Source organism: Bacillus rossius, chromosome 17 (genome assembly GCF_032445375.1).
Source record: "Bacillus rossius redtenbacheri isolate Brsri chromosome 17, Brsri_v3, whole genome shotgun sequence".
In the NCBI taxonomy this organism is placed as follows: domain Eukaryota; kingdom Metazoa; phylum Arthropoda; class Insecta; order Phasmatodea; family Bacillidae; genus Bacillus; species Bacillus rossius.
In genome coordinates, this window is record NC_086344.1 from 38397517 (window position 1) to 38415661 (window position 18145).

At 42.3% G+C, this 18145-nt stretch overlaps 2 protein-coding genes across 7 annotated transcripts in view; both read left to right on the plus strand.

The window, feature by feature from the left end:
• LOC134540860 (uncharacterized) overlaps positions 1–14401 on the plus strand; it is a 196453-nt gene extending 182052 nt beyond the window's left edge. For 4 of the 6 annotated variants that reach the window (XM_063383871.1, XM_063383872.1, XM_063383873.1 and 1 more), the window contains 5 exons: positions 1438–1599; positions 5590–5696; positions 6800–6911; positions 10897–11024; positions 14013–14306. In XM_063383871.1, coding sequence (XP_063239941.1) covers positions 1438–1599; positions 5590–5696; positions 6800–6911; positions 10897–11024; positions 14013–14227 — 724 coding nt within the window. In that variant the 3' untranslated portion in view covers positions 14228–14306. Of the gene's footprint in view, positions 1–1437; positions 1600–5589; positions 5697–6799; positions 6912–10896; positions 11025–14012 lie in introns of all 6 variants that reach the window. The other 2 variants (XM_063383869.1, XM_063383870.1) reach the window with 1 other exon arrangement.
• Positions 14402–15266: 865 nt separating this feature from the next.
• LOC134540658 (chromosome partition protein Smc-like) lies at positions 15267–16760 on the plus strand. Its single transcript, XM_063383531.1, has one exon. The coding sequence runs from the start codon at positions 15267–15269 to the stop codon at positions 16758–16760; it is 1494 nt and encodes a 497-aa protein (XP_063239601.1).
• Positions 16761–18145: the final 1385 nt, after the last annotated feature.

Sequence of the window (18145 nt, forward strand, 5' to 3'; positions counted from 1 at the left end):
AAATGGAATGTATGATGTCGAATTTTATTAATGACCAGCACAACCCTGATAATACCTGTATGTAAGTAGTTTGACAATACACCTTTATTTATTAAAATACAAAATTTGCAAAACGAGTGCGGTCTCTTCCTTAAAAAAAAAAAAAATAAAAATAAAAATCCCAAAATACTTTTATTCAGTGCTCTAAACTTTCCTTTGTTATTCAAAAGGCGGAGATACGAAATTCCAACTCGTTTAGGAATGAGACACAAAACATTGACGATGGCACTTATTTGTGTAGTAAATAATGCATTGTAAATGCAGGTTTGATATTGTTATTCAAATACGTAAATCAACCAAGTTAATGTACTTTGATTCAGCCTTTAATTTTAAATGTTAAAATATAGTGTAATTAATAATTATATAATTCATTGAAGTGCATCAAATACTGTCGTAACTTTCTACTTTTGTAATTATGGAGTAGAGGGCCACCATAGAAATAATTTTTACTTCCTTACATGATTCTTGATCATTCTGCAATACGGCATTGCTATATTTCCAGTAATTTGCATATAATTACCTTTTTAAACGAGTGTACCTATATTTTAAGTTTTATAGATATTAACATATTAGGTTGCGGAAACGTGGCCCTATGCCTGATTATCACGTTACCTTGCGTCCTCCGGCGATGATTTGAAACTATTGTATCGTATATTATTTACCTCGTGTTTGTTTTTTTCACTAGAATTGACAAATTCATAGTAACGCCTAGTGATATATTTCCACCGCAAGACACCTACCGTAGCGCTAGAGTTGAATAGCGGACGTCAAACGAACTATGGAGACAGTAAGTTGTCACTTATCTGGCGAGTGTCCAGACCTCCGATATTATTTTTTTTTTCCTAACCTAACTAAAACTAAGTGTATTTTGGAGGGGTCCGGGTTAGGGAGGGACCTAGGTGCGTCTCAGGTCGAAGCCTATACGCCTAGTCATGCTGGGATTAGCCATGCAGGGAGAGGGTCGCATGCATCATGTGCTAGGAGGGGGATTGGCCAGAAATGGCAGCGATTGGCGCCATGACTAACTCCCCTCACTCTTAAATCTAGACTATAACTAGAGATAGGGTGGGCCCAGGTAAAACCTGCATAGACACAGGGAAAACCCTGGGCACATTCATGCGGGATGCAAATTGGCATGCATTACGTGTAGGAATTTACAGGAGACAGAGGATGGTCTGGATGAAGTGTTGGACAGAGTAGAAAAGAGTCTACCATGCGGGGGTTGGGCACTTGGACTCGTGGTCCGCCTTGCTAATTGTCCAGTACTGGATTTAGTGGCCAGGGACGCAAGCGCCCCTGGTGGTGAGTGGTTCTTTCTTGGACCGTGGCCGAAGGTGAACCCTTCGGGTTGGTTCGGGTTAGTTCGGGTAGGATCACAACTCCGCGTGTCTGCCACAGGAGCGAGGCCCGTCCGGGAGAGCTGCACCGAGTGCGGATAGACGTGACCTTCAGCTCCGAGTGGCCGCACTTCAACTTCGACACGGACCTGCACCCCGCCGTGCTGTGCCGTGCGCTCGCAAGGGAGCCGTGGTCCAGGCGGTACTTCGACAACCTCAAGAAGTGAGTGCCCCGTCCCCCCGTCCTAGCTGGCGTGGTGTGGCTTTGTTCATCCTTTTATTTTGCAGCAAGAGAGCACAGATGGCACAAACCAAAAAGAATACAATAACACACAGAGTAAATAAATAAATGAATAAACAAACACTACACTTACACACAGCTGCAATTCCAGACGCTAGTTCATGGTCTCTTCTTGCATTGTATGATATGAATAATATACAAAGGATACCATGGCACACAGGATTACAGTAAACGATAAAATATACATAACAGCATGGGGGGAAAAATAGATTTAAAAAAAACTGCATTTAAAACTTGCTTTTGTAAATTATAGTTAAATGCTGGAAAGCAATCGTTATAATTTCACGCAAAGCAGATGTTATAATTCTGTATCTTATAAAGTTTTCTGCTTATTGCATGTGTATATTGGCAAAAATATGGGCAGTATACAACACACTAGCCACCCGTCCAGAGATGACTTGTGTTGGAAAAACCTACATGCACAACTGTGTAGATTTGCCAATGTGATTTATAAAAACATATTTTGGATGGACCTGTTTCGGAGGGTCGGACAGTTGTGGAACGCTTCTGGAAATATTTAAAAATTTGATTCTTGAAAACTCATATATAAGCTATCTGATGATCCTGAAGTGCTTTTTCAAAATATGAAATTATTAGATAAAAATTTAAGATAAGTATGAAATTTCATTTAGATTCTTACAAGGGATGGGCCAATCAATCTTCAAATAGGTACTATAAAATCCTTAGTATTCTAAGGATTCAATCTACAAGGAAAATGATTCGAAGAAAAATATTATAGGAAATAAATTCAACACTAAGTAAAATCCTCTGAAGTTTACTAGGTGAATTTTTTTTCTACAAACATTTCCTTTTACCATTCCCCAAGATATAGTACTTTCAACATGTAATTACATAAATAAAATTACAATATGTATGTATATAGAGTCTGAAAACTTTTTTCATTAATAAAATGTTTAAAGGGTTAAATGTTTCAACACCATTTTTAATGTTTTTTTTTATTTCTTGCATATTATTTTATTTTGGATGCTTGTACCGTGTATTCAAAGTAAGTACCCTTAGGGATTCGAATTCGAGATTCTGATTCGAGAAAATTGGGACTTGACCCCATCACTAATTTTTACAAAATGTACCACTGCTTACGATTTCATGCCCAGATACTTGTCTTAAAAACATGACTGCTCTCATTTTTCATGGTCAGTGGCCAAAAATTAGGACATAATTGAGTCATTTCAAGCCAGTTAGTTCCATTATTACAAATTAGAGATATTTTATTGAAACATATAAATGTATCAAGCGGCTTAGATTCTGATCCCCAAAGGATTCTAAAACAACCTAGATTCTGGTGTAATTTGGAACAAAACTGAATTTCTTTGGTTTTATGCTGGTGTGGTTGGTAGTGTGAGCATCATTAGTGACTGATTTCAGGGAAACCTGGGTTTGAAGGGAAGCCTACGATTCACTCGTCCTTCTGGACATACCCGAATACTCACGTTGGCAAGTCTTCATTTTGCAGCGTGGGGGTATCCAGTTAAGCATACCACCAGGGTGCATCCATGCGCCACCAAACACTCCTACTGATTATCCTACTCATGCAAGCGAAGTGTATGGGGGCACAAGAAAATCGTGTGTGGGGTCTTTGCTAGAAAAGACAGTTAAGCAGAAAGTGATAAATCATAAATACAAATAAAGAACATGAGTCGCACTCAACAACGTTATAATTTCGCAAACTTAACACATATACATACACTGTCAACGGATTCGATGCCAGCTAGAGGCATGTGCGTAGCAAATACAAATTAGCATACATTTAATGAAGTTTATTCCCTTCACAATGATTTTCACTCCTTATGTCTTTACTGAGTCCTTACTTATGAAAAAAACTAGGGTGAACCTTGTGCCCAATGTACTCTGATTCAACAAACAAACTACTACTGCGTATCTCTTACAGTCGTACGAAACAACAAGCAACAAGCAACAAGTTAATATTCTTTCTCTCTCTCCGTTACAAGTTGAATTTCCTAGGCATGCCCTGGATCATGCAGTATAAAACAGTCGCCTCTGACAATGGGGATAGACATTTTCTCAATTTCTGTGCGAAATTATTACTCAGTTACCACACACTATAAGAGAGGAGAGAAACCAATATTCAAGTATACGTGCGTACGCATTACGTTACGGCCCGGAGGCGAGCGAAGACCAAAATCATAGTGAACATTATGTCATTACACACGTGATTCACAAGACGTACGTTGCTGTTAACAACTTTAGGAACTGACTCAATATACGTACAGACTATACGAGCGGTCCAAACACGTGTAGGGGCAAGGAATTATGTACTACAAAATAAACCAACACCTAATATAACGTTAATTGTGCAATCCTCGAAAAAAACATATTAAATATCTATTACTCATAGAGAGCGTAGTCCCGCGGACAGAAATGCAAGCCCAAGAGAGAAGCGAGGGATCGGTTACATGGTTTGTTACAGCTACAATTTTCAGTGGGTCTCGTCATGATGACATTCACTGCCAAGGCTAGGTAAGCGTAATACAGAGAAGTGCTCAAACAAAATATGCTAGATCACGGGGGGTATGCCTTGACCAAATGGCTCCGGTCGGGGGTACAGCTGGGAGGAAAAGAAAGAGGGCAAAATCGAGGCAAAACGATGCGTAAAATTACGTCATACGGAGCTGAAAGCTCTTATGAAAAAAAAAATACAAGGGCGGCATCGGGCACTTAACGTGCTTACTTCCAAACCAAAAGCAATCAAAGCGTGGTCTGGATGCCGTTGAAATAAGTTAAGAGTCCACTGCCGACAATGCAAGTCGCGCAGCAACTAAAATCAAAACCACATGCAGGAGGGAGTAAGCAAATGCTTCCAGCAGAAAGAAGAAACAAAAGAAAATATTACACAGAAAATAAATTAAGTGAAGGTCAAAGTCAAAAGGGATGGCTACATGAAAATCAAGGCTGGCAAGCATATTTAATATTTACGTTACTCGCACGGCCATCGTGTGCACACACTAACTCCGTCTCCTGAAGAATTTTACCTAGACGAGCTGCCCCTCGACCGGGCCAGAGACGACCTGCTTCCACCAAGAGAGACCCACGAAATAGACAATTAAAAGTTATACGCGCTCATTTATACTATTCGCTAGATGGCGTTGCAGTCGCTACAATTGAGGAGAGGCTAGGGGGAAAGAAAGGGAAGGGGAAATTGGCACCTTGAGGCGGAGAGGGGTTAAGAGGGGAGAAGGAAAGGAAGGCTGCGGCACGGAGATGACGTCACAGAAGCGCGGCGGGCGCTTCAATTTCACAGACGAGAGAGCCAAACCCGAAGTTCATGCTCACTTTTTTTTTTCCGTACCACAACAGGTGTATTTATTTGGGGGGGAAAAAAAAATTGCGGGCATTTATTCTCCAAATGCGCGGGTTTAAGTTATAAGAAATCATTCTTAAAATTAGCAAGAAGTAATTATAAATACTTTAAAACATTGTGGATGGTTGGTTATATTAGTTAAGTATAGCTACATTAAAAATACTGTAAAATCATTTTATGGTTTCTTAGCAAATAACTTTTTAATATGTAGCTATCCAGCGCTAGGAAACCGTTTACATGATTTCACAGTATCTTTAATGTAGCCATCCTAACCAAATCAACCGTCCACGATGTTTTAAAGTATTTATAATGTAGCTAACCTAACCTAATTGACCATTAGTTATCATGAGTTGTATATTTATTTACAATGAACAAAAAAAAAAAAAAACCAGAAGATGCACGATCGGGCGTTTGGCTCTCTCGTCTGTTGAAATGAAGGCTTGCCAACCTGAGTATTCGGGTGAGTCCAGAAGGACTAGTGAATCGTAGGCTTCCCGGGTTTGAAATCTCTGTTTGCTTCCATACTCGTTGGGTTGTATGACACAGCGTGAGCGTTTGCGTGCGTGTTGCAGCGCCCATCAGACGCACTACGAGCAGATGGGCTTCATCGACGGCACGGCGGACATAGACGGCCGAGTCGTGCAGCTGCAGATGCAAGGGTTCCGAGATCACAGCTACGGTGAGTGTCCACAGAGTGGTCGAAGTTGCACCGTCCAGATAACTGGGAAGGGGATACGGGGAAATAAATACTAAACTAATAAAATTTTTTACATGTTCGACATTAATTTATGTGGGCTATTCATAAAGTAAGCTCTATTTGGTATTAAAAAAAAAACTCTTGAAAAATGAATTTTTATTGACATTTTTTGGTTTACTACATATATCTACTTCGCATTTTCACATAATCTGCTGCAGCGCTTCAACTTCTACACCGTTCAACCAATCACCGTGGGTGAACGGATAATCATAAGGTCATAGACATACAAACAGCAACTGTGTATCATTTCTCTATGTCCGCCACGTTGTATAGCGCTGACCATTTTGCTTTAACTCGCGGACAGTATGTCGCCCCGGGCCCTGCAGGTAGTCTTTTGTAAAAGTACAGTTATTGTTGAAGTTTTTTTGATGTGACGTCTAATAAATCGATGAACGCCGGCTGCACGCACGATAAAGTGTCCCGTAATGCTCAATGTCCCATTATGCTGTGTCCCGTAACGCTGTGTCCTGTTACACTCATTGTACGCTTGCGCCGCATCTATCTCTCTTCCACTCGATTGGAACAACCATCGATTTGACTTTTTCGAGGCACATTAAACTTGAAACACTCCCATTCGTTTCCTACTTTTCCTATCATCGTCCTATCCTTAACAGAATAACACAGATTGGAAGAAGTTAAATAGGAAACATTTATAAAAGTTATAGTTAAAATAATCTCTTTGTTTAAGTAGTAAACATATTTGAATTAATGAGTGCAAATAAAAGTAAATTCATCAATTAAATTGTAGATTTCATTTCACTCCTTTGTATCCATACAAAATAATTCAATAAAAATGATTCAATTTTATTCATAAAAGTATGCAATCATTTCATCAATGTTTTGTTATGACGTTGTCACGTTAAACTATCGTCCGTAAACCGACTTTACAGACAACCAATTTATATTTTTTCTGTGTGTCGTTGGGGCAGGCCGACCTGTCTCGTCGCTAGCTCATGTAACTGTAGTAGCGAACTACCGTCGGACAGTACGCTCGTCCCGACTGACGACCGTCGGTGTTGTTCCAGGCGACAAGCGGGACTGGGAGCTCATGCATCGCTACAGCTTCCACATGCTGTTCCTGGAGAGCGGGCTGCGGGCGACCATAGGGGTCATCTGCCAGCCGTGCACCGGTTCCGTGTGAGCCTTAGCGCCGTCTACGTCCTCTCCACCCCTATCCACATACATGCACGCTACGAGTAATTCTAGATGAAGAAGTAGACATAGGTTCACCCTGGTCGACTTAGCACTGCCCGAGGGTGATGGGCGAAAGTCCGAATAATCACAAAAAATAAATTTGAATTCGGCATTAACCCTTGTACAACTAGGTCTACCCAATGTTAGAACAACATAAATGGTTGATAACTTTGGTCTAATTTAATAAATTTAACGACTGACAAAAACGTTGATACCTGAACTAAATATACCTATTAAAATTTTTAATTTATTTTTAATGATAAAATTGTAATGAATTGTAATCAGAATTTTAATAATACTAATTAAATGGAAATACTGTAAAAAAGCAATTCGATCCCTGCACAGACAATAACTATCAAAACCTTTTTATAAAAATGCTGATGGAATGAATGCCATGCATGACTGTCCGGCCGCCATTTTGTGCCACGCGCACAAAATGACTCAACACCTAACGTTAGTCAGCTAGGTGTACGCGGGTAAACGTCGAATTAAATTTATTTTAGCAATTATTCGGACGTTACCCGACAAACTTGGTTAAATGCTACCTTGACCCAGGTAAGCCTAGGTTTACTTTTTTCTTCTAGCATTACCTTTAACATATATATTAGTGGTAGGTCAAATCCCAATTCTCTCGAATCTGAATCTCGAATTTAAATCCTAGAAGGTACCTCGAATATACCAGTCGAATCCGAATCTAGGTGTCAAATGTCAACATAAATTAATATACCATAAATAAAAATAATTAACTATGGAGTTCAAACATTCTGCTCTAAAGTTTTCAGAAACAATATATAATTGTAATTTTATTTATATATTAGATGTTAAAAATAGAGTATATTGGGAATGGTAACAGGATAGACACGAAGGAAAAAATCAGTCTGATAAACCTCAGAAGTTGTCTGTGTCTAATTTTTTTAGTGTATTTTATTTTCTTGGATTTTTTCCTTATAATCCTTTTCCTCGAATTTCGTATCATTCGTGTACTAAGGAATTGATGGTAATTGAGGATTCTACCAACTTATCTTCATTTAAAAATAAAAAAATGTTGGTACACAGTCATTCTTAGCCTTTACCAAACTATTTATACTTTCTTCTTTCTTAAAAAAAAAAAAAACTTCTCAGTTTTAACTTAAAACATTGTTATAACAAATCTAAGTAACCAATTAAGCTTACTTTTACCACAAAATAAATTTTAATAAAAAAAATACTATAAAATTATTTACTTGTAACTTTTCATTATCTCAGAAAATTTTGGCTGGCAAAACTTTAACTGTCATAAAAATGACGTGCTTGTTACCACTTTAAAAGAAAACACAAGTTAATGAATGACTTTACCCTAGCTCTGTAAACATGGGTAACATTTCTTGTGGTCCTGTATCCAACTCTCAGTTAGTGAAGTAAGAAAACTGTTAGTTCACCTTGTAACCTAGTGCTATTAAATCTGCTTCACTGAAAATGAGAAATTGTTAACCACTTAAAGTTAAGAAATGATCTCTGTTTCTTTCACCATCTATCCAGTCTGGGAGTAAAAGTTATTCACACACAAATGTACTCGGATCACTGCCAGGTACTCTTTCCGAAGAAAGAAAAATTTACCCAAGTAAATAATTAAAATTTCTACATGACCTTGTCAGGGGTGCAACAACTAAATTTCCAAAGGGGGGGGGGGGGGGGCAATATACCTTTTTATAAATAAAGAATCATCAATCCCCTATTGAAGCGGAGGGGTCCTTGTATTTCAAGGTGGAAAATGGTGTTATTTAAGCAGTTTTATTATATAAAAATTGATTACACAGCACTTTCTTTGGCCCCGTTTGCCCCCACTTCAGGTTGTTGCGCCCCTGCTTGTCGTAACTGTTGACTTCTTATTCCACAACTGCTGACATCTTCTCTGCTTTTCTTGAGTCTTGAAATCTTGCCTTTTGTGTTTTGTAAACTGCTCATATTTAGGTTATCAAATAAATGCTAGTCCTTCTAGTCAAATAAGTATTCACATAACTTTTGGTCCTGAAAAAAAAAAATATTAGTTCAAGTCACACTAAACTCAGTTGTCTCTAAAAATTATTATTTATCTCACTAAACTAAAATAAAAAAAAATTCAAATAAAATTAAATTTTAGTTACTATAAAACATATTCTAACCTAAACTTCAATCCATCTAAACTCAGTCACTTGTTTTAATTTAATTCTAACTTATTTAAGGCCTATCAATTATCATGTATTTAAAAATAAAAAATAAATAAAAAAACTTCCCTACGTATTAATCTCCATAGCTATGATCTATTAAATTATCAGAAGTTGTGATCTATGCTTTAATGAAGGCAAAGTCTCGGGAAACCTTTTCACAGACGAGAGATCATGCATCTTCGGGTTTTTTTTTTGTTCATTGTAAATAAATATGGTGGTTTTGATAAAAGGATACTAATGGTCAGTTAGGTTAGGTTAGCTACATTATAAATACTTTAAAACATTGTGGACGGTTGATTTGGTTAGGATAGCTACATTAAAAATACTGTGAAATCATGTAAACGGTTTCCTAGCCCTGGATAGCTACATATTAAAAAGTTATTTGCTAAGCAACCATAAAATGATTTTATAGTATTTTTTAATGTAGCTGTACTTACCTAATATAACCAACCATCCACAATGTTTTAAAGTAGTCTATTTATAATGTAGCTAACTTATCATATGCTGCTTTTGACTAAAAAAAAAATACCGTTTTATCTTCATTTACTGAATAATTCTTTAAATTACTTCTTTCTGATTTTAAGAATGACATCTTAAGTTAAACCCGCGCATTTGGAGAATAAATGCCCGCAATTCCCCCCCCCCCCCCCCATATAAATACACATGTTGTGGTACGGAAATAAAAAAAGCGAGCATGAACTTAGGGGAACTTCGGGTTTTGGCTCTCTCGTCTGTGAAAAGAAATTTTCCCGTTTAGCAATAGAAAGGTTGCTACGCCGTGAGAACTGTTTAAACCGGCATGGCATCCTGTGGAGCGCCTGACGAGAAGCCTGAGATGTCCATCAAGTTCTGTCCCTGCCCGAACACGCCCGAATATTCACCTTCGGCCAACCTCGGGATTTGTTTTATTCTTGCGCAGGAAAAATGAATTCAAATATTAAAAGTGGTCGGTTAGGTTAGCTACATTAAAACACTTTAAAAACACCATGGACGGTTAGTTAGGTTAGTATAGCTACATTAAAATAAACAGCGAAATAGAAATATATATATGAATAAACCAGAGGTTGCCGGAGGTGAATATTTGGACGTGTTCGGGCAGGGACAGAACTTGAGGGACATCTTAGGGGTCGTCCATTAATCACGTGATGTTTTTTTAGGAAATTTTTAACTCCGCCTCCCCCCTAGTGGTTTGTAGTGAGCTTTTAGACTAACTCCCCCCCCCCCCCCCCCCCCCCCAATTAAATCACGTGTATTTTTTTGGTACAAAATTTTTTTTAAAAGTTTCAGAATATTATCTATAACATAGGTATAATCTAATTTAATTCTGGAAAATTAAGCACAGTGATAAAAATGTCCAGACATACATTAAGGTTGCAGGTTTATTCTCACTGGCATAAAAATAATAAAGGAAAGGCTTATATGTGATTTACGCATGTATTCGGCGCCAAAGTCACAGTCTTACTGGCGACTGGCAAGCCGAGCCGGGCGGGGATATTGTTGCCTGGCTACGGCGAGTCAAGGTCACGCGTCGCTTTTCGGTTTAGTAGAAATCGGGCGATAAAAATAAATACACGTGATATCACTGTACACCCCCCCCCCCTCCTCCCTTGTGATATTTCGTGATTTTTTCCTGACACCCCCCCCCCCCCCCCCTCTTTCGAGCCTCACGTGATTAATGGACGATCCCTTAGGCTTCCCGGGTGCCGACCCACGCACTCACAGGCGTGTGTGTGAGTGTGCAGGCTGGAGACGGGGTACGTGTACTCGCCCGACGGAGACGTCCAGCCGCTGGAGTGGTGCGACCTGAAGCTCTACCAGCACGGCGAGGGCGGCACGCCCCCCGTCGACTACGCCTTCCAGTTCCGAGCAGGTGCGGCAACCCTTGCGACCCGCACCATGCGACGAGCTTCAGTCTCTTTCATTCCAGCAGACTCAGTGGCGTAGCCAGGATTCGTGTATGGGGCGTTTTAAGAAGAATAGTCGTTCCCCCCCCCCCCCCCCCCCCCCCCCGTATTAAAGCGGGGGTCCGGGGGTCCTCCCTCGGGAAAATTTGGATTTTAAGGTGTAAAATAGTGCTCTTTTAGCAGTTTTCGGTACTTAAATTTAAATATTGTAATGGTAAAAATTTTATTAATTTTAATATGAAATTTGTTTGAGTGTTGAATAAGAAATTAATTAAAGATTTGGTGCTAAGGAGGGGGGGTTTGAACCCCTAAAACCCCCCCCTGGCTACGCCCCTGAGCAGACTTGCAGTCTGATTACCGCACAGACCTGTAAAACTCGCGGATTCGTTTCGCGATAGGATACAGAGTCCAAAAATGCTTTTGACGTTATTTTTGCTTCAGTGATTGGGGCCACAGTTTATCTGAAGGACTCCGGGCCAGTGAAAAATCTTTTTAACCGTAGAATTAGCGGATCACGATCATCCCAGTCAACAGGTGTTACCGAGTCGGTAACCAATCAGCAGATGTAATTTGCGCGAGTGCGTAGATGATCACGGAGTCTTATCCTTTAGGGATTTGAAACCGCGAATTTTACAGGTCTCTACTGTGATATTAGACATTCACACATTCTCCCGCTTACTAAATGGTAAGCTTCTGTCCTCACTTATTCTGTGACGCGATCGAGGGGTTGCGACTTGGAAACATAGATTCCTCATTAATCTACATACGATGAAGGGACTTAAAATCAGGCATCCTGTTGTTAGAGAACCAAAAAGTACTCCTGGACTCATTTCTGAAATTTTGCTAAATCTCGTGTTGTTTCTGGTGTTGGCTCGCTGTTTAATCTGGAGGACTGTGGGCCAGTTAGAGACCCTCAGTCAAAGAAGTACGGAATCACTAGTCGCCCAGGATAGACGCCTCACGAGTCAGCAGCCAATGAACAGGCGAGGTTTGCCCGAGTGTGCACAGGATCATGGAGTCTATCCTGGAGGTCATTGAACCCGTGCATTTTCCCAGTCCCTTCCTATTGTCTTGCACATTCTGTTATCTGGCAGATTCTGGCTGTTCATATTTGCTGCCAAATCGCAATACTGCGCTTCCATGATTTTTAGGTCTCTCAGAATTTATTGTTACTGTCGGTTCTCATATTCATTTCGGAGTTTCTTGTTTTCTAGCAGAATGCATTCAACGTTTTAAATCGTCATAAATATCCTGAACTTTGATGCTCACAAATTGGTGATGATTGTGATCCCGAAAGTGCTGGATTAAGACCTTTTACCGTATTCGGGAACATGCAATCTTTGTGTTGGCTGCTCGCTCGAGATGTACATTTCCGTAACCATGCATTCTCTTATTCTATACATCTCTGGTTGAGAAGAGTCGGAACACTCACCTCTCAAGGCGATCCTGGTTGGATTCCTGGTAGCGTTGAACCCCAAATATTTTTTCCAAAGTAGGAAACTTGGATATTGTTGCGGGTTTTCTCAGGGTACTTCATTTCTCCTACCCATTCATTCTCATCTCATCACCCGTTATCATTTCTGATAGCCACAATATCATTGTTATGTTAAGCCCGTTCATTCATCTTTGGTTGAAGGTTTATCATTGGCCGAGAGACTTACATGTGAACTGTAGACATAACGCAAGGTCTTTGTGTCTATTGTTATTGATATAGACAACCTTCAGGATGACAAAACTGATACCCAATCAAGTTTGTCATAATGACATACGTCGATTAATGAATCCACTATCATTCCAGTATAAATGAAAGTCCTGTTATGATGAAATCTATACTTCTATCTTCTATTTAGACACAAGCCGATATTACTTGTTTACAGATTTAACCTTTTTTCCTGGTATATTGTTACACCTGGCTGCTTGTAAATGACAGCAGCACGCTTCTTGCCCATGACTGGCTGGGCCTTTCTCATTAGACTCGATCAATGATGAACATTTAAGAGGGTGTATCCATTCCAGCTCATTTGTGTATATTTGATGTGCTTGAAAAACTGTTAAACTTCTAGGTATTGTTTACGATTTTAATAATGTGGGGAAAACTACTGGGTTTGTTTTGAGCTTTTTTTTACAGGGTTTGTTTTGAGCTTTTTTTTACAGTTCCATTAATTACTAATATTTATATCACCAATAAATAATCTTACTTAAAAATGCCTAATCACCAATTATTTGCACTTAAAAATGTTTATTCTCAAGTCACTCAGAGTCTTGTCAAGTTACGCAGTCTGCACTCCTCACTGGGCCCAACTCCTCGGGGGAACTTGTCACGGCACACCTCGCAAAACCCTTGTCGCCCAATAAACTCTCGCGGAGGCCGGCATCCCAGCTTAAGCTAGTCTGTGGCGCCCTTCTAGAACTGACGAGTGTGGCTGGGGCGAGTCGTGTCATCCCGCGCCGACGCGACGCCCGAAGGGTCGAGAATTGTGTCGCTCCTCACGCCACAGTCCGCGGAATTCCCAAGGCCGCTCAGCGGTAGATAACGGCGCCGAGGCAGGACGATGCGCGGGGAGCGGAGGGGGGAGGGGGTAGCAACGACCCTTGTAATCCGGCAAGACGCGCGTGGCATGCCTTACGTCAGTGGACAGCACTTGCCAGGCCGTTCAGGGCGGCCAGCTAGTTCCGAACCTGGCATCGCAGTCTGACTCTCTCGTTCGTAACAATATATATTTTGCACGCTTTTTGTTTAGTATTTGCCAAAGATACTCTTTAAACATTTTTTTTTTTTTGGATATGTGAATGAAAATTAAATGATCCCCGTGTACATCCATCAACTTCTTCATCACGACTTAAGTTATATTCTTTGTCTTGTTGATCCGTGATCAACCTCATCACCAGTACGGGCCATGCCAGGTGTGCAGTGTGCAGGAGAGTGCAGTGTGTGTGTGTGTGTGTGCACGCAGGCGGGCAGGTGTACACGGCACAGCTGATGGAGGAGAGCAGGGCGGAGCACTACAAGGGCTGGCGGTGGGAGGCGCGCCTGGTGGAGAGGTTCCTCACGTGCCGCGTGAACGGCGTGCCGGGCCGTGCCGTGTCCGAGTTCCACTACCGCAGCACGGACGGCCGCCCCCAGCTCCCCACCGACCCGCCCTGGTTCCGGCAGGTGGCCGCCACGTGACGACCCGATCCGCACATACAAGTGTTTATACGAGATTCTTCAATTGTACAAATAAATACTCCATTTTCTACAGACACTACAATTTGTACGAAATGCTCCTCTAATATTCAAATGAATTGTTTTCCATTTTTTCCCCCTCATATTAAATTATTTAATAAAGATTTTAGAAATAAATTATTCTGTAATAACAGCTGTGCGAGTGGAACACAAGATTAGTATAAGCAGTTTATGTGAACAAGCAACAAATTACAAAAAAATGTTTTTACTTACTTGGAAATTAGATTATCAGGATCCCTTACTCTATCAGTACCAACACAAAAAAGCATCCTCGTTCAAGTCTGAGTAGATTTAGATTAATGCATGTGTTAGGGCCTGTTGGCAGCAGCGACGGGTGTTTGCATATTGCCGGGGTGCCAGTATACATGGGCTGTAATGTTGGAGGGGGATGATTGGTTCAATCAGTCTTTGGACATTGGCTGGTCACGAGTGAGTGACTGGAAACAGTGAGGCTTGGTAGTAGCACGAGGAAAAGTAATATGATGTTTCATCAGCCAGATGGGCTCACAAGTAAGAGAGTGACAGTGCGTGGCTGGTTGTGTCAACTGGCGGCTGCATCACCAAGATCAGTACGTAGGCGAAGTAGCAAGCAATTAGGCTAGCATGCTCCGCAACAAGTGGGCGGAGCATCTATGTAGCGGTCGTGTCGCTACTTCACTCCCTTCTACCAAAAATAAAGTGCTACCATCTGTACCTACACTTCTTTGGAGTATTGACTTAAAGTTAGGTAATCACCAAGTCGAAGCCGGAGCGTGGGAAAGCGAGTCGTTCTTGTATACTGTAAACTGAAACTGCAGGCAGCTGGCGAGGTAGAGGGCAGAGCAGGCGAGGTGGAATGCAGAGCAGGCGAGGTGGAATGCAGAGCAGGCGAGGTGGAATGCAGAGCTGGCGAGGTGGAATGCAGAGCTGGCGAGGTGGAATGCAGAGCAGGCGAGGTGGAATGCAGAGCAGGCGAGGTGGAATGCAGAGCAGGCGAGGTGGAATGCAGAGCTGGCGAGGTGGGTGGAATGCAGAGCAGGCGAGGTGGAATGCAGAGCTGGCGAGGTGGAATGCAGAGCAGGCGAGGGGGAATGCAGAGCTGGCGAGGTGGAATGCAGAGCAGGCGAGGTGGAATGCAGAGCAGGCGAGGTGGAATGCAGAGCAGGCGAGGTGGAATGCAGAGCAGGCGAGGGGGAATGCAGAGCAGGAGAGGTGGAATGCAGAGCAGGCGAGGTGGAATGCAGAGCAGGCGAGGTGGAATGCAGAGCTGGCGAGGGGGAATGCAGAGCTGGCGAGGTGGAATGCAGAGCAGGCGAGGTGGAATGCAGAGCAGGCGAGGTGGAATGCAGAGCAGGCGAGGTGGAATGCAGAGCTGGCGAGGTGGAATGCAGAGCAGGCGAGGTGGAATGCAGAGCAGGCGAGGTGGAATGCAGAGCAGGCGAGGTGGAATGCAGAGCAGGCGAGGTGGAATGCAGAGCAGGCGAGGTGGAATGCAGAGCAGGCGAGGTGGAATGCAGAGCAGGCGAGGTGGAATGCAGAGCAGGCGAGGGGGAATGCAGAGCAGGCGAGGTGGAATGCAGAGCAGGCGAGGTGGAATGCAGAGCAGGCGAGGTGGAATGCAGAGCTGGCGAGGTGGAATGCAGAGCTGGCGAGGTGGAATGCAGAGCAGGCGAGGTGGAATGCAGAGCAGGCGAGGTGGAATGCAGAGCAGGCGAGGTGGAATGCAGAGCAGGCGAGGTGGAATGCAGAGCAGGCGAGGTGGAATGCAGAGCAGGCGAGGTGGAATGCAGAGCTGGCGAGGGGGAATGCAGAGCTGGCGAGGTGGAATGCAGAGCAGGCGAGGTGGAATGCAGAGCAGGCGAGGTGGAATGCAGAGCAGGCGAGGTGGAATGCAGAGCTGGCGAGGGGGAATGCAGAGCTGGCGAGGTGGAATGCAGAGCAGGCGAGGTGGAATGCAGAGCAGGCGAGGTGGAATGCAGAGCTGGCGAGGGGGAATGCAGAGCAGGCGAGGTGGAATGCAGAGCAGGCGAGGTGGAATGCAGAGCAGGCGAGGGGGAATGCAGAGCAGGCGAGGTGGAATGCAGAGCAGGCGAGGTGGAATGCAGAGCAGGCGAGGTGGAATGCAGAGCTGGCGAGGTGGAATGCAGAGCAGGCGAGGTGGAATGCAGAGCAGGCGAGGTGGAATGCAGAGCAGGCGAGGTGGAATGCAGAGCTGGCGAGGTGGAATGCAGAGCTGGCGAGGTGGAATGCAGAGCAGGCGAGGTGGAATGCAGAGCAGGCGAGGTGGAATGCAGAGCAGGCGAGGTGGAATGCAGAGCAGGCGAGGTGGTATGCAGAGCAGGCGAGGTGGAATGCAGAGCAGGCGAGGTGGAATGCAGAGCAGGCGAGGTGGAATGCAGAGCAGGCGAGGTGGAATGCAGAGCAGGCGAGGTGGAATGCAGAGCAGGCGAGGTGGAATGCAGAGCAGGCGAGGTGGAATGCAAAGCTGGCGAGGTAAAGGGCAGAGCAGATGGCTGCTGATAAAGTTCCTGTATATTGTGGTCGGCGGGAAGATGTAGAGCAGAAGTTTGTTTGTCAGTCGAACGCCAGAAGATAGGGCCACCAGCTGTACTTGCTGGTCGTGATGGGCATAGCACGGAATAACAGCGATTCTCTTCTTTCTTCAAGTGACGAAAGATGCCTTTTGCCTCGCCTTGAATCAAATTTAAAATAAGAGCAATATCAACTATCTCGAATAATATTAAAAGGCACATCAAAGTAAAATGTGCAAAATTGAAACATTGATTATACACCCGAGTGCCTCTTTCTTGATCAATATGTGTATCATGTACTCAGTGTTGATTCTTTTTACTGAAATTCAAATACAATTTGGTGATGACATCGGGTTAACAATAACATTTCATACACTTACAACTTTTCTCACAATGATTCAATTATCACAGAGATGTTTTTGACTATTAAGAATTGTGAAACATCTTCCCAAGTCTGTCACTTTTTCTTACTTAATTATAAAAATATAATAAAACATTGTTACATTAGTAATGCATTATGTCATAAAATTTCATAGGTTCTCTAAATAGAATAGCTGATATGCTATAGAACATGGATTCATGTCGTGCTACAGTCATTCTTAACAAACCAGACTATGACCAAAAAATTACTGATTTGATCACCACAGATCAATATACAAAACTGGTAAAAGACCCCACTGCCAGCAAAATATCTCCTGAAAATTGTTGAGCCACTAGCAGGACAGACAGATACTTTTGTCAAAGATTCTAATCATTTTATTTCTATAGTCAAAACACTGAAATTAGAAAACAATGATACCCTGGTGAGTTTTGACATCCAAAGCCTCTTCACCAATGTGCCAGTAGCCGAAACACTCAGCATTGTCAAGGCCAAATTGGAGGCTGATCCAACTCTAAAAGACAGAACTATAATACCAATCCCATCCATCATGGAAATTATTACCCTCTGTGTCACCACGACATATTTCCAGTTCAAGGATATTTTCTACAAACAGACCGATGGAATGGCAATGGGCTTTTCTCTTTCACCATTTATGGCTAGTATATTTATGGAAAACTTTGAGCAAGAAGCACTTAGCAAAAGTAATAGCCCTCCTAATATCTGGCTCCGTTATGTAGACGACACCTTCACTGTCTGGCAACATGGAAATAAGAAAGCTTAGCAATGGTGTATGTCCAAAAGCTAACATCAAGTCATGCACTCCCATTGCACAAATCTTTCAAAGATACCTAATACATATTTGCACTAACTTTTTACTTGTAAATGTTGCACTACTTATTGGCAAAGCGAGCTATATCGCAGCGAAGAAGGGGTTTCATGCAGAACAGCGGTAAGGCTTCAGCACTCTTC